Source organism: Fusarium odoratissimum, assembly GCF_000260195.1.
Source record: "Fusarium odoratissimum NRRL 54006 unplaced genomic scaffold supercont1.5, whole genome shotgun sequence".
In the NCBI taxonomy this organism is placed as follows: Eukaryota; Fungi; Ascomycota; class Sordariomycetes; order Hypocreales; family Nectriaceae; genus Fusarium; species Fusarium odoratissimum.
The window spans coordinates 1,865,287-1,882,548 of record NW_022158691.1 but is presented as its reverse complement, the minus strand read 5'-3'; the positions used below and the strand labels follow the sequence as shown (position 1 = coordinate 1,882,548).

Genomic DNA, 17,262 nt, shown 5'->3' with positions numbered 1-17,262 from the left:
AAAGGTTTTTTTTTCTGGGGAATTCAATCGTAATCAACACGAAACATGTCGATAGCTCTTCGTTGATCACATTTGTGGCTCAGAGCTTGACCAAGCTTTCACCTGATCTGCTAGTTCATGTCAATCGATCACCGGAAACAAAGACCACAAAACTTCCGATAAGAAGCTTTCTCACGTATATCTAATCGGATTGGCTTTGCATACAAGGCAGAAACGTTGACTGCCATTTCGTCGCCTTTGATTCGTTCCATGATGTAAGTGTTTCTCGGCAAACTACACTTTTCTGTCTAGGGTAATCGTCAGTGTGTGTCATTCACGGCTAGAAAAGTCTCTTTTTGATATGCCCATTACGCAAGTGGTATGAAGTCTTGAGCATCAAGTGACGATGAGCAAAAGCTTCTGTTTGGATCGTGCTACACCCTGTACGCCTACGACGTACATCGACGTAGTATCAGGGCATTGAGGTTGTGTGTCAGTCTGCTTTTCAAGACAACTCATCTCCTCCATCGTCATTTTCAACTCCTCCTTCAACGGACAGCTTCAAGAGGCAGATCACCAATTGATAGAGCACAGTGCAAAGTTTGTACCATTTAGAACTTCAGTCTATTTGAAGACATTATCAACATTCACACAGTCTTCTCAGCACTACTCCCCGCTAAGAAGGCGAGTGCAATGACGGACTATCGACAGTCTGAATAGTAGTGTCGTGCCGGAGCGTACATTCCAGCCCGCGGCCTCCAGCGTCACTCTCCCGAACCTACTACACCCAGATCGTCTTCAAGTTGAGGCCACTGATCCCGTGGCTCTTTGTCCGTTCATCCCCAAGGGTGCCACGTTCTTGGCTGGTAAGAGAGCTACACCCCGGGGCACCTGACCAACTTGACGGGATTCCAACTACCAACAGGATAATAAGCACCTGTCGCCATCGAGCGCGGGGCAAAGCCAATCATCAGCCCAGATCGCCTGCTTGTCAGCTTCTAGATTGTGCCCTCTGGAGCCAACCCTTTTTGCTCTTCCCCGCAACTAAAACCTAATTGCCTTCAGGGGTCTCGGAGGCTGATTCTGGCGTTCTATTTGAGCATCCTATGGCCTCGAAAGCCTAGGCCAACTTGTAGTGCGGTTCTGTACCTGGGGGGCAACAAAGTTGTTGGGGAGTTTGCCATGTCTTCAATCTGTGCAATTGACCATTTCTTCAAGGCAAACAGAAGTCTGATGAAGAGGTTCATCGGGTCGGCTAACCGTGGGCCCATGCTTTGAGCCAAGGTTCAGAGGTATCATCATGGTTGACATGCAGTGGTGTGACTTTTCCCCATATCCGAGCTCAAGTGACATATCGAGATCATGCAATTGCTATGCCCGTTGCATCCGAGTCTTCAAGTCTCTGATACGTCAAAAATCCCATGACAAATACAGCCAGCCGAGCGACACCTAGCCACGAACCGCATGGCCACAGCGCTTATCGTGAGCCGATTATCACTTCAGTGGCACGACGCTTTACAACCAAGATTCTGTCTAGCCGTGATGTGTTTTCTGTAACAATAGTTTGGCAGTTGAGTCGTTCAGCTTTTGTGCTTTTTCGGATCTCCCGAATTATCAAGATGCCGCATTCTGTATAGATAATTCATGGTGAGACATCCGAATGTCGCTGGTTGACGCCGACTTCTTAACTGGAATGCAGAGGAGTTTTCCCTTTGGCAGACTGCGCTATCCTAGCTCCCGCCCTCTATTGACATGAATTGAGTATAGTGTCGCCCTGGATTCCAGGGGCCCGGTTACGTTCTGGAAACTTTGCAGATATGGATAGCGACATTATCGTTGTAAAAAGGCCCTTGTTGAACTTCCCGCTTTGGAATTGGGAATTGTATCACCTCGACGGCGAGTCCGTTAGCTTGGCACTGGTCCAAGAACGCTTGAAACGTCTTCTCGTTTCGTTGTGTCGCTGAGATGAAAACCTCCACATGTGGATGAAGGTCAAATACCTCACGCAGAGTCCCGATCAGGGCTCTGATTACGCTCTTGTCGTAAGTAATATCGGCGCCTAGCACGACATCAATAGGACGTCCACCATTCCATTTCTCCTCTTCGGTGCCCATGAGTGCATGTCCCCATTTGACGTCCATTGGGGTTACTTGAACGGAATCTTGAAGCTCATTGAGGAAAAGGTTATCGGGGAGATTGTTGATCACATCGTCAGAGCCATCTGATGCTATGACATGTTGAGAGTCGAGAAAGTTGGCGCAAAGAATAGAAAGATATCCTGTACCAGCTCCTAGTTCCAAGACTCGCTTTCCCTTGACAATGTGTCTGTTCTGGCTAAGGTATGACCCCAAGTGAAGGGCAGCCTCCCACGTGCGTAGACCAGTGGTCCCTGAGCCTGAGATGAGAGAATGGTTCTCAAGAAGGGTGATATGAGGCGCCTGCGGGCTTGGCTCTGAGTTGTCTTCACATAACTCAGAGAGATGGTATGTGACATAGGACTTTTGTTGAGCAGAAGTGGCTTCTGAAGGTAATGGGTTTGCGAGAAAGAGTGAAAGTGCAGACATCAAGTCATCAGATACGCCCTGGGTAAGTTAGTAAATGATACGAGAAGGAGACAGAGTGATGTTAACGACGATGACTTACATACTCTTCCCAGTCATCAATGCTAGCTTCAATTCTGGACATGAGCTCTTTGAGAACTCGAAGCTGAAACCGTGGAGGAGGTCCATATCTCACGGCTCCATCAGCGAATAACCTCTCATAAAACGCATCTTGAACTTGAGAAGTCTTCAACAGTGAAGCTTCTGGATAGTCCAAGTCAGACTGGAGCTGGAGATACTGATGACAGAACCGGTCAACTTGTTTGGAACTTGACGACATTTTGGAGGCGAATGGAACCGTTGTTTTCAATTTTGTTGGTTTCGTATATTTCGTATAAACTACGTGAGAGACATCCTGGAATCATCGCAGACAACAACTCAATTGTGGACTTGGAGTGGCCTGACGACACTATCTCCACCAAAGACTGGAGTTGAAACTTGGACATCTCCAACTTGAGAGGCCGAAGCCTTTTGTAATATCCGACTATTCCCAGGCTCACTCACCCGAACATTGTCCGAGATCTCCTCCACGTGATTTCGACGAAAAAAAACCCTTGTGTGCTCGCGCCTCAGAATCGAGGCATCAAATCGCGCACAAGCGCAACGAGATTAGGGTTGGACCAAATTAAGCGACCAAAGTTGGATTTTCAGTGTGACAACTTCATCAACCGAACGACCTCACCCATCAACGCCCAGTCTCTCCACCGTCAACTAACCCCCAGAGACCATCACGACAATCGGCAAAAATGGCGGACAACGACTCCCCCGTCACCCTCCGAACTCGCAAGTTCATCCGCAACCCTCTGCTGGGCCGTAAGCAGATGGTCGTGTGAGTGATACCCTCAGATTCTTGATGATACGTCTCCATATTGCGTCTGCCGCACCGCGCGGTTGCTGCTTCGTCGATACCATCACCTGAGTCGATGCTTGAACTCGCCTGCCTCTTTTTCCCCGCTCGATATATCGCTGTTCTGCACGATTCTACGCCACATAACGAAATTTATCGAAAACACGTTCAGAAATTGGGACAGGCGGGCATAAAGCATCGATGATGGGATACGATGGGACACGACATAGGGCCTATCATTTTGTGCTTGGGAACTCTTGGGCTGACCGGCGATTGCGTTTAATAGTGACATCCTCCACCCCAACCGTGCCAACATCTCCAAGGAGGAGCTCCGTGAGAAGCTCGGTTCTCTCTACAAGGCCCAGAAGGACCAGATCTCCGTCTTCGGTCTCCGAACCCAGTTCGGTGGCGGCAAGACCACCGGCTTCGCTCTCGTCTATGACTCCCCCGAGGCCATGAAGAAGTTCGAGCCCCAGTACCGATTGGTGCGGGTTGGTCTCGCCACCAAGGCCGAGCGTGCCTCCCGACAGCAGCGTGCGTTTCACCACAATCATCAGAGTTCAAAGGGGTTAGTCAGGCTGACAGACAACTACAGGCAAGCAGCGCAAGAACCGACAAAAGACCCTCCGTGGTACGGCAAAGGTCAAGGGTGCCAAGGCCAAGAAGGAGAAATAAACGACTCGATGACTTGGCTTGGGCTTGTGTATATCCTCGGGCTGGTTGGGGAGCAGCTATGGCTGCGTGCATGCGGTGGTGCGTCCATTTACGGTCCATCCTCGTCGGCGTCGGCATCGGCATAGGGTACAGGGACTTGCTGGGCGGATGGCGGGGGGCTATTCTGGACTCGATGAGGAGGATTGCTTTCACCGGCGTCTCTTCTCAATTACACTAGCATGAAATCAATGGTGTTCTTCGGGTTTCGGACCAAAATCAAAAATAACAACGTCTCTGGTTTACGCGGGTTTTCACTACTTGGTTCTACGGTTCGTGAATGCATGACTCATGACTTTATATCACTGCAAAAAAAAAAAAAGGTATGCGAGAGCAATACAGAATGTTTTTAATCAATCAGACGCCGCCCAGCAGCAAGAGGGTATCAACATATCTATCCAAAACTCCAAACTCCACCCAATGCATCTTCAGATCAACTCTTCACCACAATCCTCCATATATCAACATTGCCAACCCCAATGCGATTCCAACGACGACCTTCCAGTGCACAATCTCAGCTTGCCGGCCCTCAGCGCCAGCCTTGTACACGGGGATATGCCATCCACAGCGCTCCTTTCCATCTCTCGTCTTGCATTCGTAGTAGGTTGTTTGCGCCCAGCCCATGCTCGCCAATTGTTCTGCTTGATCGGGGGCAGCTGTGACGGGAGGGTTGAAGACAGATGGGTTGGCGTTGTTTCTCTCTTGTCTCTCTTCGAAGAATGAACCGCCTGGAAGAACCGGAAGACCTGTTGTGTCTGGGAGGCCGGGTGAGAGTGTAGGTGCAGGTTGAGGCTCTGGTGTCTGAGTGGGTAGACAGAGGCCCATACTCAACATAGCGAGAAGGGTAAAGACGTAGTTGAGAGGCAACATGATTGCGGTATTGTTTCTCTTTGAAGCTGGTATGCTTTTATATCAAGATATTCCGTGTGAGTTGGTTGATTTCTGGGCAAAGTGGTAGATAATCGTCTCAACGGGTTGATCTCGTCGTTATATACCCGTCTTAACCAAACGGTTCACAGTTCTCCAATGAACACAACAGCAGTAGTCACAATTTCACAAAGCAGAACAAGTTTAAAAAAAGGACCGACAAACCTCACGTTCCATATCCCGAACAATATACTTATATCTCCCCAAGACAGCCCCATGATGAACATTCAAACCACGCGACAATAGCCAACAGGTTCTCAATAAAAAGTGCTCATGAGACGCTAGAACAGAGACAAAAATTAGGCTTAACTGGTAAATTCTAGGCAAGATGCGAAAAGATGGTGGGTTGTTTCGCTGCATCATCTGCTCGCTCAAACGACTTGGTTGGCTGAGGTGCGCTGCTCGTGATGCAGCTAGGACTGCGCTGAGACAGGCACTGGGGCTAAAGGATGGGTTCGTGATGGTCCTCACATGAGACGCTGGGCATTAAGAATGAGAAGGAGAATAATGATTTGAGTTTCGTGAATCTTGGCTATTTTTCAAGCTTGTTTCTTGTTTCTTTGCTTGCTTTATTAAGGTGCAGATTTTAACCAGCTTCATCTTTTGTCTTGAGCCATACGCTGGGCTGACACGCTATGCTTCCCCAACGCCATGTTCCCTGAAATACAGAATGCTTTGATACATAATTTCCCTTACCAATCCTTTTCATACCCCTGCTGCTCGAACTAAAATAAGGCGATGGAGCGCCCGATGCAAAAGATCCTTTCTCAACCGTTCCAGTACTTCCATAACTTGGAACCATCCTGTGTCTGTCAGAACCTTCGTGTTGTCTTCCTACGACCCTTGATCTGACTATAGGCACTCGTCAACACCTCTTGAGCCAGTGAAGCAGATGTCTGTCCGCGTGTAGTTCGGCTTTGTACACTTGTCGTTTTCTTCGCATCTGTCGCGGGTAGACTCTTTCCCCGGCTTCGCGTGTTGACTTCACTATGTTTCTTCTGCACCCAACCTGAACCCTGTGGCAATGGAGAATCCTGATACGTTTCGTCCTCGCTGTCTTGGGCATAGTCCTCGGTATACTGTACTGATAGTGGACTAGAGCTCAGTTCGATAACCTGGCTGCCCTCTGGGATGACGAACTGTGATTCTTGCTTCACTTTCTGAGATGTCGCTGGTGTCGCAACATGCTTAGCCTCAGATGCTTCAGGCTTGGATCCCTCGCTCTTGAACGAGCATATCAGGGGACTCTCCTTTTGAGATTCAGGCTGTGTCGCATTTGGAAACAAGCTCCGTAAAGATTTGTTGCGATCAGGTGAACGATCAGACTCCTCGCCCTCGTCCAACTTTCGCATCGCCTCTTCATAATCCCCATCTTTCTTTTCGGACTTTATGAACCGGGGCACTGACATTTGACTGAACTTCAGAGGACTTTGTGTCTGCCTCGCTGTATGAAAAATTGCCTCCAGTGAGGGAAAGGGACTGCTGCTTCTCAGGCGAGATTCGTTCGTCACTTGTGGGCTGGCGTTTCTCCCGTGAGGATCATCAACTATGCCCCCTTCGACTGATACTTCAATTCGCCCCTCTGGTAGGTCGTCAAGGCCGCTGACTGATGGGGGTTGCCGTCCACTGCGAACGCTACCCGCAGATGAGGGCACCACCAACAAACGATGGTCGACAAGTGCATCGTCTTTTGTCGGCAGTGGTGGCAGATCCGGTGAGGGTATAGTATCAGGAATAACTGCGTCCCAGCTACCTTCGACTGTCGGTACCGGCTCTCCTTCAGAATCCTTTGCATCCTTTGCTCCATCCGACTCATCGATCCCTGGCTTCTCTCTCTCCCCGTTATCTTTTTTACCCTTACCTGAATCACGCGACAAAAGAGATTGCAACTGGGACACGGACGCTTGCATAGATTCCTGTAGTTGGTGGAGAGGACTGTCAATTTTACTCAACCCAGCAGGCTGAACAAAGCTGCTGATCAGACTGTCGTTTCCGGAAGCCGTAAATTCAAGTCGTGGTGGTTGCTGACCAGAAGGGATCGATATTGACTTGTCGGTTCCTGAGGGTTCCCCTTCAGTTTCCTGTTCCTTCAAATCGGCCTCCACCTCGGCTCTCACTTTCTGCGTATCTAACTCCTCAGCCATAGTCTCATCGGGATCTGTTCTTGCGCTAACCTTGTTGTCCGCCGTGGAATTTCCATTCTGTACGGGTTTGTTCTGTTCGGCCTGAAGCTTTATGCTCTTAGCAGAAGTCTCCAGCATAGCAGGTGGCGGTGCTGGCTGGACCAGTCTCGGGTCGGACATTTCTGCCCACGGAATCTCTCTTCGGCCGTCGTCCTCTTCGTCTTCATCAAGGTCTGGTGCTTCGAACTTTGCATAAATCCGTTGACCTGTGTGTTCGTCGTATTCCTTATCGTTTCCCTCCCGGTCCCTCTTCGCTAGAAGGACATGCATGCAGTTGTCCTCGCTGATCGAAAGGATAAGCCCGGTCATGGGTACCATTTCGGGCTGCCAGTTGGTCGCCTTGGACATGAGTAACTGCTTCCAGGTGGCAACCATTCCTGGCTTCATGTCAGACAGCGTAAGGCCGGGGAGCGTACTGATATCTGAGGGCAGCGAAGGGAGATCATCTGTGTCTGTAAACTGACTCTCCTCGGGGCGATGCTTGGTTGGAATGTCATCATAATTCAATACAATATCTTCATCACCGTTCGCTCCTGTCCCACCAAAAGAACCCTCGGGTGACTCCTCTTCGTCGTATTCTCCGTCATAGCCACCTTTGTTTTTTCGCTTCTTGTTCTTTTTCTTCTTCCTTTGACTGTTATCGTTCCACTCTTCACCACCATTCCATTGCTGAGAATCCTCTTCGTAGTAGCTCTCATCGTTGAAATTTTGCGATGCTCTCTTTCTCTTCCTCATTGATCCATATTGTTGCTGAGGGTCCCATCGCTGTACGAATGGGAATGGTGGCTCACTCAACACAACATCATCATGACAGCATTCGACAGCCCGGTAAGAAATCTTCTTTCGCCATGCTTCAGGATCTTCATCCAGTTGCTCTTCTGCTGGTTTGTTATCGTTGACCTTGGCTTCTTCAGCCTGAACTCGAGGATTTTGCAGAGGCTTCACATTCTTCATTAGACTGTCGCGAAGCTTGTCTTCATCCGCTTCGGTCTTTGGGTTCTTTAATCCAAGAGCACCGAGGAGAAGTCGTCGTCCGGCTCCCATGTCGACTTTGTGGCGGCGCTGAGCCGGGACAGGCTCTTCTTCGACTGGGGTTGCGTCTTGGCTCGTAGTGACGGCTGGTGTTTCCTCTTCAACTTCGACTATCATAGGTCTGGTCTCCTTGTTTGGTGCGTCCTTGGGTGGGCTTGGGTCATCCTCTTGCTCATCACTCACGGCACTGAGAAGTGCCCGCTTTCGAGCCAGAAGCTCAGCTTCCTCGCTTGCAGTACCATTGACAGACGGCTGAGATTGTGTATCATCCAGGGCCTGCATAGCCTTGAGTCTCTTGGCGTCTCGTTTCCGGGCATTCCTCTTCTGCGTCTTCGCCAGCCCAGTTCCAGGCGGCTTCGGCCCTTGAGCGGGTTCGGGTGCTGCTTTGACAGTTTGGCCATTGGTCTTGGGCTCGGAGTTTGCTGGAGCTTGCGGTTGCTTCGTTTGAGGCTGCTTTTTCGATGAAATCTCCTCGGGCTTTGACTCCGAATCGGATTCACTTGAGCTGGAGTCTGAGTCGCTTGAACTGTCGCTGCTGTCATCCGAGTCACTTTCAGCGGAGTCTTTGGTAGCCTCAGCGCCCTTGCTTGAATCGGAACTAGAATCTGAATCCGAATCAGAGTCACTCGAGTCGGAGTCTTCAGAGTCTTCCTGGGTGGTGTTGGCTGGCCGTGAAGGTGTCTGGGCCGGGACATCAGAGTCGTCACTTGAATCGTCGTCCGAATCGTCGTAGTCGCTGTCCGATTCTGAATTCGATTTCTTCTCCATATCCACGTCAGAGTCAGAGTCAGAATCAGAATCGGAGTCAGAGTCTGAACTACTGCTGGAGCTCGATGCGTCTTCCTCCTGATTAGGGACTTCACTAATCAAAGGTCTTGATGTCTGGTTCTGTGACACGCGTGGCGTACTAATAGGCGCTGGCTCTTCTTCAATCTCTTGAATCAATGGGCGTGTTGCGTCCTTAGTCTCCGCCTGACCAGGGAGGAGTAGTATTCGATCTTCTGGGTCTTCTTCATCTTCACTAGGCTGGTCGAGATTGAGTGACGGCGCATCTGAGAGCCCGGGGCCTAGAAGAACTCGTTCAAGCGCTTCATCGTAGCTAATCACGGGCTTATTGGCTTCGGACAGTTTTTCGTATGTTTTTCGCAGATCCTTGTTTTGGTTCATCTCGTCTTGCAGCGTGGAAACTGGAGTCAGGGGAAATGCAGCTCGCAGAGCAGTGATCTTGTCGAGCCACGACACGTCGAACCCGTGTGTAGGCAGAAGTGCTTGTGGATCTTGGCTGCTGTCTCCCGAAAGAAGGGTTTCCTGTTCCTTAGCAGGCGTTTGCTCGACTATGGCATTGTCTTCTTGCAGAAGTCTCAGCTCGTCAGAAAGATCCGCATCCAAGTTGTCCTCGTCGCTACCTTCAGCGTCGTCTTCATCCTCCTCGTCGACCGCAGACTCTGCGTGAACTTCTTCTATAGGCTGAAGATCGTTTTCGTCGTCAAGGTCTTCATCCTCGTCCTCTTCTTCGAGTTGATCGCTGTCCACAAATCTTGCTCTCAAGCGAACACTGCCCGGTTCCTCCAGTTCAGGGGGTACAGAGTCTTTCAGCAAGAGCTGCTCTGATTGGTCTTCTTCGTCCGCATATGAACCATCATCGTCGTCTTCGTCGAGCTCTTCTTCGTGTGTGATACGTGCTCGTTTTCGAGGGGGTAGGTCAAGTGCTGGACGATCGCGTGGCGCCCTTAACCACGGCCTTCCAAAAGCAAGTCCATCGATAAGATGCTTTCCATCGTAGGATATTTGGTGTCGGCCGCTGAGTCTTCGTCGTCTTAAATCGTCGGTAGAAAGTGATCTTATTCTGTGAAACTGTTAGTATGCGAAAACATCGGGGGAAGAGCTGCAGGTCATACAAAACTTGGTCATCCTCCTTCAAAACTTTGCCGACGGGCTGAAAATGTAGCAGCTCGAAACTATCGCCCTTGCCATCATACAGCTCGACAACATAGTCCTCAAGACCCCAGTCGCCACTCTCAAGCGGCACTACCTCATTGACCAGCGCGAGGAGCCTAGCCACAGTCAAATCGTCGTTTGCGACGCAAGGCCAGACGAGCTTAACGTCGGGGACGGCATGTCTGCGGATGACGAGCCGCAAACGAATCGTCGTGGACATTATGGGAGATTTCTTTTGTACCCTATGATAGCATGATTATGTTAAAGTCGCAAAGGAAAAAAGAAGAACTAATGCGGTGTGAAAATGCGAAAATCGGCGCGAAAAGAAGTTGAAGATGCGATTTTGAGAAGCTTGACACGCGCCGGCAAAGAAAAGCGCTAGGCCTGTAAAATCGTCACAGCAGCTCCTTCAACGGCAAGGCCCGACCCACTATCAACGACAAACGTTTAGGACCGACCATTTCGGAAATGACAGTGCAGAAAGGATATTAAGCTATCGAATATCAAGTTGTTACCCATTTTCTAGCGAATTGTTGCATAGCTTGAGATTCTATCGCTATGTACTGGCTCAGATTATTCTTAAATCCTCAAAGACATCTCGTTTCCAAGAAAGTGGGTGTGGGTGTAAATATGAACCTCTAATGCCAATCCAACACCAATGGAATTAGATCATCAGGGTACAAAGCCAAAGTTGTTCCATTCCTGGATAGCAAGCATCTTGTTCTTGTAAACACATTGAGGTTTGGGCAAAAAAGAAAAGTCTTATGATAAATGACAACAACCTTATGATATAATCAGCTTCTGGTATCCTGAGCCTGTACACCAACAATGCACCAGTGATTGCAAGTCATGATGCAAAGCGCAGCTCCCGAACATGTTGGGTGTGTGGTTTTGTCTACATATACATCAAGCTCCTGCCGCCAACGCCGTCAATCAATCCCAAAGAACGACGATAAACTCCATTCAATGATGACAAGAGCTCCTGGCCAAACAACATCTTCCATATTGGTATATTTCGTTATGTCTTGATAGTCTACTGTGGGAGCGCTGCCATATCGAGCATATGGCCCATTTTCTCGATCTAAGATCCATTGTTAGCTGACAGCTTATAAGGAGCTGGTCTGTCTTGTTATAGCATACCTTCGTCTTAAGATAGCCCTCCACCTCTTGACTCCTGAACCCTCCCCGACCCTTCCAGGACAGGGGAACCATAGCCACACGCTCCCTGACCACAACCTCCCTATTAGGGCCCTCAACCGCGCGAATCTTGTCAGGATTGTTGGTCAACAATCGAACCTCTGGCTGTCCAAGATCAAGCAACATAGCCGTAGCCAAGCCATAGCTTCGAGCATCAGCAGGATGGCGCAACAACAAATTCGCTTCAACAGTATCAGATCCCAAATCCTGAAGATTATAAGCCTTGAGCTTCTCGCCAAGACCAATTCCACGACCTTCCTGTCGCAGATAAATAATAATACCGCCGGCCTTGTTACCAGGTAGACTCATCAGACGAGCAGCTTCGTCGAGTTGTTCTCCGCAGTCGCATCGCGCTGACCATGCTGTCTCACCCGTGTAGCACTCGGAGTGAATTCTCACCAGGGGAGGCTGGCCTGACGGCTGCGGTGGCTGTTGCTCTTGAGGCGCTGCTGACTCGACACCACTGGTTGTGCGGCCGGGGAACAGTCTACCTGTGTATGCGCCGCGCACCATGCGGTCCATCTCGGTCTCGCCCTCTCGAACAGCATCCAGACTCTTACTTCGGATATTGTTGCCAAACACAATAGCAAGGTGTTCCTTGTTATCCACATTGTTGGTGTACAGGTGCAAGAACATCTCGGTGCCTGCTACCGTGGGAATACGGGCACGAACAATGCACTCAACCTCCGGGAGAGTCTGGAGGAGCTTGGGTTTCTTGGATCCGCATCCTCCGGAAGGAATGGAGCTATCGACAGGAACACCGCGAAGGCCGGCAGTCGACGGTGTAGAAGTTCCGGGTGTAGAGGGAGGTGTGAATGATGGCGAGAGCAGTGAAGGCGGAGGTTCTTGGCCGATCGGCGTCTCGGGATCGGGGTGGGCGGAGACGGAAGCGGAGGCGGGAGTGGAGGGAGCGGGGGAGAGTGACAATGAGTCTATGGATTGCTCAAGGGATTGTTCGTTGTGCGAGGTAGAAGCATCTGCGGCCTCTATCTTGGGAGAGTAGAAGGAGGGCAGAGCTGAGCTGGAGCCCGCCGGTGAGCCTGTCATGGTATCAGACGGCATGTTCTGGCTTGAGGCGGGCAAGGACGGCGCCGCGATCGGGTTTTGGGGGATTCGGATTCAAGTGTCGCAAACTCGGGCGGAGCGGTTCGCTAAATGCGCTTCGATCGGTGGGAGGTAAAGTCGTTGTTACAGAGAGCGGGAGAGAGGTAATTGGGTATACAGAATGGTCGTGTGTAGCCTGTTGTGTTGAAGCAATGGATTGAGTAGTGTAATTCTGTGTATGGCGATAGTTTGCGGAACCATGACTTGATAGAATGGTGGGGTTGCTTGAATTCAAGGGTACAAAACGGGGTTGGTCTCATTAGTCATCGGTTTCTACGACATTTCCATCGCGCGCGCTCATGACAATTTCACCGCGGGGTTGGACCCTGATTATATCCTCGGGAATATGCGATTATGTCTTGATAGAACGATCCATGATATCAGGTCAACTATTGAAATTGATAAGATATAACATTCTTCGAGAATATATTCCGTATTATCGAAATGCTTACAATACTGCTTCGGCCGTGAGGGACGGGACTTGCACGGGATATGCCTCTAGAGAACCTCGGCGAAAGCGGCCGAGGCCGGCGAGCGGGGCGCCGTTGACGGGAGTCTCTGTCAGCATTTCCAATCCACCAATGATTCTGAGTCAGTAACCGAAACATGCGGATAATCATCCGCTCCTCATGTGAACTCTTCCAGTTGTGCTGTCGGGTAGGGGAATTCCGCTATATATGAGAACCAGTATGTCATTGCGAGTTGATTGACTCAAGTAATGACGTCTTTGACTTTCCAAGCTTTGAGTGATTGTCATGATCAACAAACTTGGTGGCCAAAGTAAAAGGTTGAGTTCGGCCTCAATGTGTTTAATTGAAGCTATTCCAATATGTCACGCGACTTCAAAGGTATATATGTAACACACAACCAAGACTGGGGAATCACACAAGGAACAAATACAGCAGAGATGATTTGCCAATGCTTGATAAGTCACCAGTGGCATGAAGCTGTGCAATTGCTATAGATGAACCTTCTGACTCTCGAAAATGAAGAGCTTTAGGGTAAGCCAGTACCATGGCGTTGACAAACTCATGCCAAGACCACGACCGTTTACCAAGCATCTAACGGTCTCCCCGCCATTTATTACTACGATGCCCTCAGACAAACAACACGGGAGTTCACGAGACCACTCCTCATCAGCAAATACACTTCACTCCCTCGCACGAAACAGCCAGTCATCAAAGAAGGGATGAAACAAGGCCATCTCAGCCCTAATGCAGGTCCAGCGTTACAGTAGACCTAACCGCCGTGGCAGAATCTCATAGCTGTCACTCCACGAGAATAAGGGGATGAACTGATAGTTTCTTTGTTCCCCCTGTTTCATGAGCGCGCAAGCAAACACGTACCTAGCTGAAGCTGATAGGGCTGGCGTTACCCCCCGGATGCACCCCTGAACACACAGCAAACTGCCGAAGCGCTGGAGCGGTGTGATTGTTCTTTAGGTTTAATGACAGGATCGCCTTGGCTGAAGTATCATTGAAAGCTGCAGAGACAGCGAAGCAGATGATGTCGATCGCTGTGAAAGAAGCATGACGTTGAAGGATAGCCCTGCCGGTCCGACTGTGCCTTGGTGATCCTTTTGCACGTGGCTTGCTTGTCCCCACTGGTCAATGCTGGCCCTACGCGCCTTGGAGCAACAACTCATGTACATACTGTACGGTTCCAAGGAAGAAGAAAAGAGTTACAAGGATAAGATGCTGACTGCACAGGTGTGCTAGAACTTGCAGGGCTGTGGAAATGCCTCATCAGGGGGAGCTTAAGGTAAGGGCTGAGCCTGAGGGGGGCTGGGTGGCGGAGGGTGCAAGCCACATCACGCCAAGGGGTCATTGAAAGGCCTCCAAATGGAAAGGAACAGAAAAACGTGGTGTTCCTGATCGCGATTGAGTTATTCATCGAAGTTTTTGAGTATCAGTTGGGGAAAGAAATAGATGTCAATAAGCCACGGCATGCGGTTGAGAAAATTACTTCGAGCCCTATCTCACGCGTTGTCATAGATCTGTGTAAATACCGATTCAGCCACTCGACTTTAAGTGCTGTGACATAAGAGGCATTGTGATAAATTGAAAAGTGACACATGCAAAAGCAATTACTGCAAGTTGAATCACTCTGAGGCCAGTCGAAGGGATGGTGTCTCAGTACTCTTAAGCGCTGTAGGCCGTCATTTTGATATGGTCACACAAATGAATTGGCAAAAGTAAAGTGAGGTAGATGGTAATGTATTGACATTTCATCAAGTATGTACACGAGAAGTAGATGTAAAACAAAAACATATCTATCTTTTTTCCTTCCTGTATCCTGTGTACCATTCCAAAAGTTTCATATCATTCGTAGCGAGTGATACGCCCCCTGCATCTATCTGCTAGGGCGGCGATTTTCTATTGTGATCATCGTAGCATGTAAGACATAAGACATGCGTTGTCATCTACTGAGCAGCGACCTTCTTGCCAGAGCCGTAGGCGATGTTCTCGACCTTGAGGTTGAGGTCCTTGACGGAGCCGAGACCGCTGGGGCACTCAGGCTGGTTGCTGACGGCAAGGTTGAGGTGGCACTTCTCGTCGACACCGTGCTTGCAGACGGGGTCGTTGATGTTGTAGAGCTCGTAGTTCTGGGCAACCCAGCTATTGGGCTCGCTGAGGCAAGAGGCGACGTAGTTCATGGAGTTGGCGGCGGCAAGGGGGAGCTTGCCGTTGTCGAGGAGGTCCTTGCACTTGGAGGCGTGGACGTACTCGTAGTTCATGGCGATGCCACCGCCCTGCTGGGGGTCCTTGGTGGCAGACTCGCCGAAGCCAAGGTAGTTCCAGGCATCGTAGGAGATGTCGTGAGCGCCACCGGACGAGTCAATCTTGAGGAGATAGACGGAGCGGCCCTCGTTGGAGACCTTGACACAGATGTTGTTGCAGTCAACGGAACCGGGCCAGTAGGCGACGCGGTTGGTGTTGATCTTGCAGCCGAGAACTCCAATGCTGCTGGAGTACTGGTCGTGGGGGGTGATGCTGGCAGAGCCCGAGTCGCCACGGGGGAGAGGGCCGGCAGAGACCAAGGCAGCAGAAGAAGCAGCAGCAAGGATGGTGGTGAACTTGGTGAACATTTTGACGGTGTTGTAGAGAAAAAGTTCTTGACTTTTTATGTACTTTGAATTGTGTGTTGTATTCTGGAGACTGGCTCGACTTGTTGTTATATCTCAACGCACGGCGGAGAGAGAGAGAATGAATGGGCAAGTTGAGTGGTTTGTAAGGACTGATCTCAGATCAAGGTCTGGAGCGACGGCCAGCCGAGTGAATGTAAGAAGATTTGGATAAAAGGAAGGAATCTCACAAGAGAGTGTGTGTTGAATCAAAGGAAAGATCTTGCATTAGAGGTGGATGAGACGGGAGTTTATATACATGAGATTGAGTATGAGAGCGGCTCTCCACAAGGTCCTGTCAACCGGAGGTACATCCTGAGATCTCGGGGAATCAAACATTTCAATTTTTGCAAAGGGAGAGACTAGCCAGGGCGTGTGCATGTGTCTAGGAGACAAAGGGATGCGTGTACATGCATCGAGGCGAAACAGCTTAGACGTGGCCGAGCAAAAAAGTGACCTCTGGAGTTGAAGTTTGTGGAGGAGTGGAACTCGGGTGCAAGCATTAGACCCATCAGGTCCCCAGAGTCAGAGTCAGTGAGAGGAAACAAACAGGCGACATGATTCGCGAGGTCAGAACATGGGGGCAAGTTCACTAGTCGGTGTTGTATCCAGAGAGTGAAGTTTTTAGTTGTCTCCGCCAGGCACGCTGCCGACAAGAGAAACAAGAGAGGTGTGGTAGACCCAAGGGCAGCCAGTGGCCGGGTGTCTTCTGGTAGCGTTCCGGAAAATGTCTCAGTGGATGAAGTCTTAGGCACGGTGCGTTAGTCAGGGACCCGGCACGGCGGCAGATGCACACACTCAAAGGTTTGAGGTGTCGGGCCGTGGGCTCTGACTGGTTTTGTGCCTGGCACGATGCCACGCTGTGCCTGACCCTCCCTTGCCCCCCTTGTTCTTGTGCCTGAGCAACCCATGTCTGTGCATTCGAGCCTCAGGAACGGGAACGGGAAACCTCTATCAATTGCCGTACTCTCAGCCTCAGGCAGAGTAATCGATCGATCGCATGGCTTCGTGCCATTATACCTCTAGAATCTAGAATAAAAGTGTGAGTGGATTAATGTAGCAGTGCAGTTTTATTCGCGCGCTCCGTTTTCTCAGGCTATACAGGTGAATAACTAAGGTAGGACAATGGACTAGACGGAGTAGAAAACGGAGCGAAAACTCTGCAGGCCCACGATACGTGCAGCATGCTTCGCGCCACGATCGAGCCTCTCAATTTGTATGCCCGATATCGAAGAATGTCTGCCTGACAACTCAACGCCAACACTGTGATTGTGATACTGTACGGATGCAGGCACCGTCCTAAATGGTCGCGCTACATAACAGCACCAAGAAATGCCAAATGCCTCAGGTTCTCAGACGGTGGATCAGATGAAAACTCATCCAACCAACAGCGTCTGCGAAGTTATCTAGGACTTGTCAAAAGTACCATTCTACAAGGCAGACTGTAACGTCCGTCACCCAAAGACTGGCCACCCCCACAGACCGGCCACCTTCCTTTTAACCCCGCCACCCAATTTATATATACTTTAAACAGTCACAACTCTACCAATTTAATTCCAATTAATTTCAAACTAACGCCAATCAATTCAGAATGCCTTCTTTTACTGAAAAAGATATGAG

General features: G+C 50.0%; 6 protein-coding genes across 7 annotated transcripts; 1 reads left to right on the top strand and 5 right to left on the bottom strand.

Moving 5' to 3' along the window:
- Positions 1 to 562: 562 nt before the first annotated feature.
- On the bottom strand, positions 563 to 3,017 carry FOIG_04592 (uncharacterized protein). Its single transcript, XM_031202874.1, has 2 exons — positions 2,623 to 3,017; positions 563 to 2,561 (listed from the first exon to the last, which is right to left on the bottom strand). The coding sequence occupies exons 1-2, from the start codon at positions 2,857 to 2,859 to the stop codon at positions 1,773 to 1,775; spliced, it is 1,026 nt and encodes a 341-aa protein (XP_031068321.1). The 5' UTR covers positions 2,860 to 3,017; the 3' UTR covers positions 563 to 1,772.
- A 134-nt stretch (positions 3,018 to 3,151) lies between these two features.
- FOIG_04591 (30S ribosomal protein S24e) lies at positions 3,152 to 4,689 on the top strand. Its single transcript, XM_031202873.1, has 3 exons — positions 3,152 to 3,408; positions 3,713 to 3,960; positions 4,022 to 4,689. Exons 1-3 carry the CDS (start codon positions 3,326 to 3,328, stop codon positions 4,099 to 4,101), a joined length of 411 nt encoding a protein of 136 aa, XP_031068320.1. The 5' UTR covers positions 3,152 to 3,325; the 3' UTR covers positions 4,102 to 4,689.
- On the bottom strand, positions 4,464 to 5,463 carry FOIG_04590 (uncharacterized protein). Its single transcript, XM_031202872.1, has one exon. It carries the CDS (start codon positions 5,005 to 5,007, stop codon positions 4,579 to 4,581), a length of 429 nt encoding a protein of 142 aa, XP_031068319.1. The 5' UTR covers positions 5,008 to 5,463; the 3' UTR covers positions 4,464 to 4,578.
- Positions 5,464 to 5,515: 52 nt separating this feature from the next.
- FOIG_04589 (uncharacterized protein) lies at positions 5,516 to 10,565 on the bottom strand. 2 transcript variants are annotated; one of them, XM_031202871.1, is made up of 3 exons: positions 10,178 to 10,565; positions 7,239 to 10,125; positions 5,516 to 7,192 (listed from the first exon to the last, which is right to left on the bottom strand). In XM_031202871.1, exons 1-3 carry the CDS (start codon positions 10,435 to 10,437, stop codon positions 7,178 to 7,180), a joined length of 3,162 nt encoding a protein of 1,053 aa, XP_031068318.1. In that variant the 5' UTR covers positions 10,438 to 10,565; the 3' UTR covers positions 5,516 to 7,177. The 2 variants fall into 2 exon arrangements, with proteins under 2 accessions (XP_031068318.1, XP_031068317.1); XM_031202870.1 differs by having other exon boundaries at positions 5,516 to 10,125.
- Positions 10,566 to 10,624: 59 nt separating this feature from the next.
- FOIG_04588 (GTP cyclohydrolase II) lies at positions 10,625 to 12,956 on the bottom strand. Its single transcript, XM_031202869.1, has 2 exons — positions 11,358 to 12,956; positions 10,625 to 11,298 (listed from the first exon to the last, which is right to left on the bottom strand). Exons 1-2 carry the CDS (start codon positions 12,474 to 12,476, stop codon positions 11,251 to 11,253), a joined length of 1,167 nt encoding a protein of 388 aa, XP_031068316.1. The 5' UTR covers positions 12,477 to 12,956; the 3' UTR covers positions 10,625 to 11,250.
- Positions 12,957 to 14,688: 1,732 nt separating this feature from the next.
- FOIG_04587 (uncharacterized protein) lies at positions 14,689 to 16,434 on the bottom strand. The gene has a single exon (XM_031202868.1). The coding sequence runs from the start codon at positions 15,604 to 15,606 to the stop codon at positions 14,941 to 14,943; it is 666 nt and encodes a 221-aa protein (XP_031068315.1). The 5' UTR covers positions 15,607 to 16,434; the 3' UTR covers positions 14,689 to 14,940.
- Positions 16,435 to 17,262: the final 828 nt, after the last annotated feature.